General features: G+C 53.3%; 1 protein-coding gene across 2 annotated transcripts; it reads left to right on the top strand.

Moving 5' to 3' along the window:
- The first annotated feature begins 4,281 nt into the window (after window positions 1-4,281).
- Window positions 4,282-9,448, top strand: Madcam1 (mucosal vascular addressin cell adhesion molecule 1). Of its 2 annotated transcripts, XM_013022763.1 has the most exons (5): window positions 4,282-4,348; window positions 4,986-5,258; window positions 5,467-5,793; window positions 7,024-7,500; window positions 9,157-9,448. In XM_013022763.1, the coding sequence occupies exons 1-5, from the start codon at window positions 4,282-4,284 to the stop codon at window positions 9,327-9,329; spliced, it is 1,317 nt and encodes a 438-aa protein (XP_012878217.1). In that variant the 3' UTR covers window positions 9,330-9,448. The 2 variants fall into 2 exon arrangements, with proteins under 2 accessions (XP_012878217.1, XP_012878218.1); XM_013022764.1 differs by lacking the exon at window positions 7,024-7,500.
- Window positions 9,449-10,783: the final 1,335 nt, after the last annotated feature.

The raw sequence follows: 10,783 nt of genomic DNA, 5'->3' as shown, positions 1-10,783 counted from the left end.
CTCAAAGGTCAGCGACCCCAAGGCAGGCACCCTGCCAGCCAAGAGCTGTGCTTATTTTCTAGTGTCCTTGGGAGTATCCCATCCAGACACAAAGAACAGCCCAATCTTTTTCAGAAACGGCTTATATGCCCAGCAACCTTCTTTAGTGATATAAATAAAATTTTACCAAACAAACATCTATTTCACCCAAATATGATTGTTTTTTTGTGATTGTTTTTATATATAATTGACAATAAGTACTGAATTTTTTTTTTTTTTTTTTTGTCGGTCGTGGGGCTTGAACTCTGGGCCTGGGCACTGTCCCTCAGCTCTTCAGCTCAAGGCGAGCGCTCTACCACTTGAGCTACAGTGCCACTTCCGGTTTTCTGGTGGTTTATTGGAGATAGGAGTCTCACAGTCTCTCCTGCCCGGGCTGGCTTTGAACCGTGATCCTCAGATCTCAGCCTCCTGAGTAGCTAGGATGACAGGCGTGAGCCACCAGCGCCCGGCTAGTACTGAATATTTTACATACATACTACAAAATCGAAGACAAGCCTGGTGCCACTTGCTCATGCCTGTAATCCTAGCTACTCAGGAGATATGAGGATTGCCGTTCAAAGCCAGCTCAGGGAGGAAAGTCTGGGAGACTCTTACCTCCAAATAGCCACTGGAAAACCAGAAGTGGCCCTGTGGCTCAAAGTGGTAGAGGGCTAGCCTTGAGCAAAAAGTTCAGGAACAGCGTCCAGACCTTGAGTTCAAGCCCCATAACCAAAGCAAAAAAAAAAAATCTGAGTCAGGGTCTTGTTAGCTCAACTTGGCCTGGAACCCATGGTCTTCCTGCCTGCCTAATCCTAAATGCTGAGATTACAGGTATGTGCCACTGTGCCCAGCAAAAACACTATTTTTTATTGCATAAGTGTCCATGAGGACACCTAATTTTCACTGTGAACATTTCACACACACACACACACACACACACACACACACACACACACACACACACATTTATTTACTTTTATGTGGTGATACTAAGGATTAAACTCAGGGCCTCCTTTGTGCCAGCCAGAAGCGTTACCAACAACCTGGGCCATGCCTTCAGCCATTTTTGTATTCTTGTGTGTGTGTGTGTGTGTGTGCACGGTACTTGCTTGCATGTGCCAATCCTGGGGCTTGAACTCAAGGCCCAGGTGCTGCTCCTGAGGGTTATTTAAAATTAGCATTCTGCAACTTGAGTCACAGTACTATTTCTGGCTTTTTTGGTACTTAATTGGAGATGAAAGTCTCATACACTTTCCTGCTTGGGCTGGCTTCAAACCATGATCCTCAGATCTCAGCTTCCTGGATAACTAAGATTACATGCATGGACACCAGTGCCTGAATGCATTTTTGTTGTTGTTGGTCATAGGACTTGAACTCAGGGCCTCGGTGTTGTCCCTGAGTTCTTTTGCTCAAGGCTAGTGCTTTACTACTTTGAGCCACAGCGCTACTTCCAGTTTTCTAGTAGTTAATTTAGGATAGGAGTCTCATGGACTTTCCTGCCCAGGCTGGCTTTGAACTGTGATCCTTAGTTCTTAGCCTCCTGGGGGTGAGCCGGGCTCCCCACCGCAGCCCCTTCTCATTGCACGATGGCAGTCTTCTGAAACATTCTCCACTGCACTGTGGACTAGGAGGCCAGAATGTCAGATCTCCGGGGAGGGCTAGCCCCTCGGTGGAAGGAGGCCTAAGGACTTCCTCCCAGCAGGACAATGCAATGCCGGGAAGGGGAAGACAGGGTCAGGGCCCAGGGCCACAGGAAGTCCAGGCCGGGCTCCCAAGGAAGAGGCTGAGGATGAGAGATGCCTCAGGTGTGGCCTCAAACAGGGTCCAGCCATGCTGGGGGAGGGGGGAAGGGCATGGGTGCCCATGGTTACCTCATTCAGAACTCCAGGAGCATCCCCTCCATGTCTCTCTCTCTTTTGCTTGTGATTCTGTCTCTCAGTGTCTGTCTCTGTGCTTTTCTCTGTCTCTCTTTGTGTCTGTCTCTATCCCTGGAATTTTCTGTGTTTCCAGTCTCTGTGTCCTCGCTCTCTCTGCTTCTGTCTCTGTCTGTCTCTATTTTTTTTTTTTTTCTCTGCCACTGTCTCTGTCTTTTTTTTTTTTTTTCTGGTCGGTTGTGGGGCTTAAACTCTGGGCCTGAGTGCTGTCCCTCAGCTCTTCAGCTCAAGGCTAATGCTCTACCACTTGAGCCACAGCGCCACTTCCGGTTTTCTAGTGTTTTATTGGAGATAAGAGTCTCACGGTCTTTTGTGCCCAGGCTGGCTTTGAACCGAGATCCTCAGATCTCAGCTTCCTGAGTAGGTAGGATGACAGGTGTGAGCCCCCGGCGCCCGGCTTCTCTGTCTTTCTGTCTCTGTCTTTCTCTGCTTCTGCTTCTCTGTCTCTATCCCTCTGTCTCCTTGTGCTTCTCAACCTTGCCTTCCCTTCCCAGCCCTTTGCAAATGCTCTTCCTCTGTCCAGCCCACCCATCCCTTCCCGACCACAGTGAGTGTGGAAGGTTTGGGGATGTGCGTGGACCGTGGTGGTACGTGTCTCAGGCTGAGGAGCGGCCTGCAGGGCTCCAGCTGCCTGACCCCTCCCCTGGGCTGGTGTGAGGGTAGCAGGAAGCCAGCTCAGGGCGGGGAAGCAACCCATTCATGAGGCTCATGGCCCCCCGCCTGGGTCAAGGGCCCAGTTTCCGGAAGAAGGGCCTGTGTCCTGGAGGCTGCCTTCCTGCCTGACTTCCTGGCACCACACTGGGCATGGGGGGGGATGGGCCCTAGGGAGCCTGGTCGGGGCATCCTCATACCTGGACCCATCAGGCCTGACATAGACTCCTCTGTCTATGCCTCAGTTTCCAAATTCTACTTTCAGCTCCCATGTTCCTGGACTATAGGAACTGAAAGGACCCAGGCTGGTAAGCGGGGAAAACTGAGTCACAGGCCACACCAGAGGTCCGTCGAGGCCAATCCTGAGCCCCTCTATTCTCTTCCTGCATGCCTGAGAGGTGTGAGGTCCTGGTGGAAGCAGACCACAGCCAGCCCTCAGGTACAGGTGCAAGGACCTCACGCGCAGCCACGCCCTCACCTAGAGAAAGTCAGAGGAGGAGGCTGGCAGGTGAGGGGCACTGCCTGAGCCATCTGGGCAAAGACTGAGCAGGGAGCAAAAACAGCTTGAGCAAAGGCCCTGTGGTTGCAAGAGATGAGGGCAGGTCATGAAGGACTGACTTTAGGTTTTCCTCAGGACTGGAAAAAAAAAAATCTCAGATTCAGTAAAGGCAGCTGGGAGATTAAGGCCCAGTCCTATCCATCAAGTGGCCCCTAAATGCAAGTCTCCCATCTTTTTTTTTTTTTTTTTGGTGCCAGTCCTTGGACTCAGGACCTGGGCACTGTCCCTGAGCTTCTTCTTCTTCTTCTTTTTTTTTTGTGTGTATGTGTCCGGTTGTGGGGCTTGAACTCTGGGCCTGCGCGCTGTCCCCCAAGCTCTACCACTTCCGGCTTTTTTCTTTTTTGCTTATGTGGTGCTGAGGAATCGAACCCAGGGCCTCATGCATGCAAGGCAAGCGTTCTACCACTGAGCCACCTTCCCTGCCCGTCCCTGAGCTTCTTTTGCTCAAGGCTGGCACTCTACCGCTTGAACCACAGCTCCACTTCTGGCTTTTTGGTGCTTTATTGGAGATCTCACAGACTTTCCTGCCCCAGCTGGCCTCAAACCATGCTCCTCAGATCTCAGCCTCCTGAGGAAGCTAGGATCACAGCAGCCTGGCTCCGATCTTCGTCTTACGATGAAGGGAGGCAGCGCAGGGTCATGGAGACATTTTCCAGGTATGGCAGGGTCTCAAAGGTTCTCTGGCATGCCGTCCTGGAGGCTGCTCTCTGCTGCCCCTGGGTGGCTGTCTGCGGAAGTGAAGGTGTAGCTTGGCTGACCTGGGAGGGGTGTGTGTGGGGAGCTGCGAGTGTGCAGCCTGCGATTTCCATACACTTGACCTCCATGCTCAACACCTCCGCCTCAAGCCTTCAGCCTCTGCCTTCCCGTCCATAAAACACAGGGCCGGGAACCAGCCCATACCTTTCCATCCAGTCTGTTCCAACTGCAGTCTTGGGGTGCTGGCTGAAGATCTGGCCTCCAGCCCTTGCCTGCCGGCCATCTCCAGGGTGGAGGGTCAGGCTGGGAAAGCCCCCCCAGGAAACCCCCTGGGGAGCAGCAAGGGGAGGGGGTGGGGAAGCAGCCGGGGCCCCTGCTATTTAAACCGCTTCCCGCTCTGGCAGCAGGACAGAGGGGATCAGCATGAAGCACGGCCTAACCATCGTGCTGGCCCTGTCCATGTCCCTGGGGTTCCTCCAGCCAGGCCATGGTAAGTGAATGAGGGCTGGGAGGGGAAGGGGCTTAGGAGGGGGTTAGAGAAGGAAAGGGGTTGGGGATGGGAGGGGTGTAGGACAGAGGCAGAGCTGGGGGGGGGAGAGAAGGTTTAGGAAAACGGAAGGCAGACACAGGCTGATGCTCACTACTGTTATCCTAGCTACTCAGGAGGCTGAGATCTAAGGATTGGGCAGGAAAGTCCAAGAGACTCCTATCTCCAATTAACCTCCAATTAAAGCTGGAGGTGGAGCTGTGGCTCAAATGGTCAAGTGCTAGCCTTGAGCAAAAGCAACAACAAAACAAAAGCCCAGGGACAGTGCCTAGGCCCTGAGTTCAAGCCCCAGTACCTGCACCAAAACAAAACAAAAAAAAACAAAGGAAGGGGTTGGAGAAGGGAGGAGCCTGGGAGAGGTGGCTTAGGGGAAAGCAAAGAATTCCCAGGGAGGGGAAGGGCTCCAAAAGGGGGTGCTTGAGGACTCTCCTAGAGGGGAGACTCCAAGAAGCCAGGTTGAGGAAGGCTGGGGGTGGGGGGGGAGGTCTGTGGCTCCCCACTGACTCAGGCAGCAGAGGGGGCTCAGGGTGGGGGGGGCTGGCGTGGATGCTGTGCAGCACTGAGCGCCCTGTCCCCACAGGCCAGCCCCTCCAAGTGGAGCCCCCGGAGCCGGTGATCTCTGTGCCAATGGGCGGGTCATGCCAGCTCAACTGCAGTTTATCCTGCACGGATGGCATGGTAGCCTTGGTGAAGTGGCATGGCCTGGACATCACCCAGGGCGCCGTGCAGTCGAGCCCTGGCATCAGCGTGCTCTCTGTGCACGAGGCTACGCTGTCAGCCACGGGCACCCGGAGGTGCGTGGGCTCCTGCGGGGCCCGCAGCTTCCAGCATTCCGTGCAGATTCTCGTGTATGGTGAGGTCCCATTCAGTCCTGTTCCTGCTCTGCCCCTCCCCATCCTGCCAGCCTCCCCTCCCCGGATTGCCAAGCTTCACTGTTCTCCCCCACCCGCCCTGAATTCTCCCAGCCCCGGCTTGTCCTGGCTACTTGGGGCCCACAACCTCCTCATCCTGGACTCACACTTTCCACTGGGTTCAGCCTTGGCTTCCCCCTTCTTCCCCAGCCTTCCCGGACCAGCTGGCAGTGTCCCCAACAGCTCTGGTGCCTGGACAGAGCCAAGAAGTATCCTGCACAGCTCACAACGTCACCCCCGTGGGCCCGGACACCCTCTTCTTCACCCTGCTTCTAGGAGGCCAAGAACTAGAGGGTGTCCAGGCCCTGGGTCGTGAGGAGGAAGAAGAGGATCTCCAGGAAGCAGAGGGTCCCCTGTTCCAAGTGACGGAGCGTTGGTGGGTGCCTGCCTTGGCAATCTCCACCTTGCCTGCCCTCCTCTGCAGGGCTACCATGCGATTACCTGGCCTGGAACAAAGTCATTGCCGAGCCTTTCCAGGTAAGCCTGCTGTCCACACCCAGAACCCCACTTTCTGTGAGACTGGTCATAGTGCTCTCCCATGGGGCTTGAACTCAGGGCCTGAACACTGTCCTAAGCTGCTTCTCTCTCTCTCTCTGTCATGGGGCTTGAACTCAGGGCCTGGGCACTGTCCCTGAGCTCTTTTGCTCAAGGCTAGCACTCTACCACTTGAGCCACAGCGCCACTTCTGGTTTTCTAGTGGTTAATTGGAGATCAGAGTCTCATGGACATTCCTGTCCAGGCTGGCTTTGAACTGTAATCCTCAGATCTCAGCCTCCTGGGTAGCTAGGATTATAGGTGTGAGCCACCAGTGCCTGGCCCTGAGCTCCTTTTGCTCAAGGCTAGCACTCTACCACTTGAGCCACAGCTCCATTTCCAGATTTTCCTGTTTATGTGGTACTGAGGAATCGAACCTAGGGCTTCATGCATGGTAGGCAAGCACTCTATCACTGAGCCACATTCCCAGCCCTGGACTTGGTTGTTTTTCCAGTCCTGGGGCTTGAACCCTGGGCTTGGGTGCTGTCCCTGAACTTTTATGCTCTACCATTTGAGCCACAACTCCACTTCCAGCCTTTTGGAGATAAGAGTCTCTTGGACTTTCTTGTCTGTGCTGTCTTTGTCGAACCACATCCTTAGATCTCAGCCTCCTGAGCAACTAGGATTATAAGAGTGAACTACCAGTGCCTGGCTGGGCTTTGTTTTTTGAGCATGTTTTCATGTGATAACAAGAGACACTTTTTTTTAATTTTTATTTTTTGCCAGTCATGGGGCCTGGCACTGTCCCTCAGCTCTTCAGGTCAAGGCTAGTGCTCTAACAACACTTGAGCCACAGCGCCACTTCCAGCTTTTTCTGCTTGTGTGGTGCTGAGGAATCGAACCCAGGGCCTCATGCATGCAAGGAAAGCGCTCTACCACTAAGCCACCTTCCCAGCCCACAAGAGACACTTATTAATTCACCTTATTGGTGCCAGCCCCGAAGCTCTAGTTTTTCCAATATCTGCCTCAGCCTCCCACTGCTGACTTTGCTGAGTGAGTAGAATCTGGGACAACCAGCCCTGGTCCAACCCACTGTCATGTCCTGTGTGGAAGGGGGTTTGTGGCGGGGTTCTGGCCCAATCTCAGGGTCCAGATGAGGCAGCTGTAGCAGGAGAAGAAGGGTCCTGGGGCAGCAGGAAAGAAAGAAGAAAAAAAAAAGGTCATTGTTTTCAGTCCTGCACAGCCAGACCTCACCAGCGCCCCCTGGCGCCACCTCCTGGGAGTCCTCCAGCGTGACCTTCACAGACGCCCCCCAAGCCATCTCCAGAGACTTGGCCCTCACTGTCTCCTCAGAACACCCTGCCACCTCCTCCTTACCCACCACCCCCCAGCAGAGCTCCACACATAGCCCCAAGGTTCTCGGCTCCTCTGGGACCTGTCACCCTGAGATCCACCAGGTCTCCAGGACGGTGGAGAAGGACTCCCCCTGGGAGCTTCTATGTGAGGCACCCTGTGGCTCCGGCACGGCTGTGCACTGGACCCTGGCTCCCGGGGGCCTGGCTGCCTATCATAGGAAAGAAGCCGGGGCCCAGGCATGGCTGAGTGTGCCACCAGCCACTTCCGTCCCCGGGGGCTGGTTCCAGTGTCGCCTGGACCCAGGTGGCCAGGTGGCAAGCCTGTATGTACCTGGCCAAGTGTTCCCGAAAACCTGTGAGTACTGGTGCCTGGGACAGATTGGGAGGGGCAAGACTCCCTATATCAAAACTTTACATAAGAAATTGTTGGGGCCGGGCGCCGAGGCTCACGCCTGTAATCCTAGCTGTTCAGGAGGCTGAGATCTGAGGATCGAGGTTCAAAGCTAGCCCGGGCAGGAAAGACTGTGAGATTCTTATCTCCAATAAACCACTAGAAAACCGGAAGTGGTGTGTGGCTCAAGTGGTAGAGCACTAGCCTTGAGCTGAAGAGCTGAGGGGCAGCGCCCAGGCCCAGAGTTCAAGCCCCACGACCAACCGACAAAAAAAATGAAATAAAATAAAATAAATTGTTGGGGTTGGAGGCACGGCTTAGGTGGTAGAACACCAGCCAGTGAGTGAAAGCATCAGATACCCAGTTTCAGTCCTGGTCTCAGACAAAAAACAAAAACAAAAACAAAAGATGTTGCAACTTCCTGTGCAGCCTCAGTTTCCCCATCTGTCCAGTGAGCCTCTGGCTGTGAATCCTTTGGAGATTCCAGGAATCATGTAAATCTCAAAGCATTTTGTAAGAGAGTTTGAGGCCAGCTTGGGCAAAAGCACAAGACCCTATCCCAAGACCCTATCCCAAATTGACTAAAGCAAAGGGGCCCAGATAGCTCAGTCAGTAGAGCATCAGATTTTTAATCTGAAGGTCCAAGGTTCCAATCCCCTATTTAATTATGACTTGACCCTTGAAAAAACAGGCACTTCCAAAAATAATGAAAACAAAAAGGACTGGAAGCCAGGTACTGGTGGCTCATGCCTGTAACCCTAGCTACCTACTCAAGAGGCTGATAGGTGAGGACTGTGCTTTGAGGCTATCCTGGACAGGAAAGTCTGTGAGACTCTTATCTCCATTTAACCAACGAAAGTCTGGAGATGGAGCTGTGGCTCAAGTGGTAGTGCATCAGCTTTGAGAAAAGCTCAGGGACAATGCCCAGGCCCTGAGTTCAAGCTCCAGGAGCAGCACCAAATAAACAAAATATAAGAAGGTTGGGTTGGAGGGGTGGCTCAGTGTCAGTGGGCCTGCCTAGAAAAGACTGGGCCCTGCAGTATATTATGTATGTATATCATGTATAGTATGTGAATCTGAGACTGCACATTTGGTTCTTTTTAATACGTTGTGCAGTTTTTGCACTGTCTTTGGGAAGCAGTGTGGTTGTGAGGGATGGCTGTTTTCTATCCAGACTGGCTGCATTTCACATGCAAGTTAAAGCAGTGGCCACCTCATTGGTGAACCCACTTCTAAATTGTTTGATTTCTTTTTCTTTTCTTCTATTTCTTGGGCTTGAACTCAGGGCCTGGGCACTATCCCTGAACTCTTTTGCTCAAGGCTAGCACTCTACCACTTGAGCCACAGCGCCACTTCTGGTTTTCTAGTGGTTGATTGGAGATAAGAGTCTCACGGACTTTCCTGGCCAGGATGGCTTTGAACTGTGATCCTCAGATCTCAGCCTCCTGAGTAGCTAGGATGACAGGTGTGAGCCACCAGCACCCAGCTTCCACTTCTGAATTGTAAGGTTCTATGAAAAATCTCAATTAGAAAGTCCATTGTCAGGCTTGAGAAACCTGGGTTAGTACTATGAGATGGAGGCCTACAGAGGCCTGACCATGCTTTTTCCTGCTTTTGTAGCACCAGGTCCTGAGGTTGTCCAACCACCCACTGCCCCCTGGGTAGGCAGCTTGGTCTTGGGGCTGCTTCTGCTGGCGATGCTTACCTATTGTCTGTGGAAACACTGGCGGACACAAGCTGAAGAGCACACACACCTTCCAGCTCCCCTGCGGCTCCTGCCTTTGCCAGAATGAGAGGCACAAGCAGTCAGCCTCTTTCTGCAGCCAGCAGCTGCAGGGTTCTGCAACAAGAGGACTGACCACAGCCCATTTCATGGGCTTCCTATACTTCCCATCCAGAGCTGGAGAATAAAGTCTGTGTGGTCCCACCACGGGTGCTTTGTGTCCTGTTGGAAAACACCAGAACCCTGGCCTTCTTCATCAGCCCCATAGTTAGACACAGGTGCACTTTACAGGGCTGGTGCTGGCCAGGGGAACACTTATACATTTTGCATTTCTGGATAAGAGGGCCACTGGGGGTGAAGGAATAACTAGGGATCTCCAAAGAAATGGGAGAATACTTGATGAGAGGAGTGTGGGCAGACACAGAGAGGTGGCTGGAGGGAAGTGTCACATCTCTGGGAGTGGCTGGGGCAGGGGTGTGGGAAGGGCTGAAGGTCAGTCCATGAAGAGATGCTGAATGGGAGAGGCTCTGGGGAGGCCTAGGCAGTTTAGAGCTAGAATCTTCCCTCTAGTGGTCAATAAGGGGACGGGCCTGGGGCCACACACATCACACAGGCTGCTGGGCTGGCCTGGCCTGGTAGAGTCAGAGCAGCCCACAATCTAGATGGACGGTGGACTGGGAGGGGCTCCCCCAGGAGGCCTGCTATACACAGATGGAGATGGGGTGAGATCAAAGGTCTGGCTAACCTCTGCCTGGGCTCAAACGTGTGTGTGTGTGTGTGTGTGTGTGTGTGCGCGCACGTGCGTGCATGTGCATGCACATGTAACAGTACAGGGTCTGGGTGCTGTCCCTGAGTAGTTTTGCTCAAGGCTAGCGTGTAGCATTTGAGCCACAGCTCCACTTCGACTTTATTTATTTTTTGATAATTAATTGGAAATAAGAGTCTCATTGACTGTCTTGACAAGGTTGGCTTCCCCCTCCCCTCCTCCCGATGGTGAGTCTTGAACTCAGGGCCTGGGCACTATCCCTAAGAAGGCTCAAGGCAAGCGCTCTACCTCTTGAAGCACAGCATCACTTCTGGTTTTCTGGTGGCTCATTGGAGATAAGAGTCTCACGGACTTTCCTGCCTGGGCTGGCTTTGAACCAAGATCCTCAGATCTCAGGCTCGTTTGTAGCTAGGATCACAAGTGTGTGTCACCGACGCCCAAGTGTCCCTTAGCTTTGTCTGCTCCAGGATGGCATTCTACCACAGCACCTCTCAAGCCACGCCCACAATGCCCGCCCACCTCAGGCCACGCCCACAACACAAACCACACCTAGCCCTTTCCCATAAAGCCCCGCCCATCACAAACCATGCCCCAAGACACCTGCTTGCCTTAAGCAGCCCCACACAGACCCCTACCCTCACGAAGCCACGCCCACCACAAAACCACGCCCCCTTCACCTTTTCACCACAAGCCACGCCCACACAAACACTGCTTTCAAAGTCCAATCACCACAAACCACTCCCTCTGTTAAGAACCCC

Source organism: Dipodomys ordii, unplaced genomic scaffold, assembly GCF_000151885.1.
Source record: "Dipodomys ordii isolate 6190 unplaced genomic scaffold, Dord_2.0 Scaffold64, whole genome shotgun sequence".
In the NCBI taxonomy this organism is placed as follows: Eukaryota; Metazoa; Chordata; class Mammalia; order Rodentia; family Heteromyidae; genus Dipodomys; species Dipodomys ordii.
The sequence above is the reverse complement of the archived record's forward strand: the minus strand, read 5'-3'. Positions and strand labels throughout refer to the sequence as shown.

Excerpts from the sequence above, each read along its gene's own strand:
- Madcam1 (XM_013022763.1), top strand. The coding sequence starts at position 4,282 with ATGAAGCACGGCCTAACCATCGTGCTGGCCCTGTCCATGTCCCTGGGG. Across the intron at positions 5,794-7,023 it reads TCATTGCCGAGCCTTTCCAG|TCCTGCACAGCCAGACCTCA; the intron begins GTAAGCCTGCTG and ends CATTGTTTTCAG. Across the intron at positions 7,501-9,156 it reads CCAAGTGTTCCCGAAAACCT|CACCAGGTCCTGAGGTTGTC; the intron begins GTGAGTACTGGT and ends CTGCTTTTGTAG.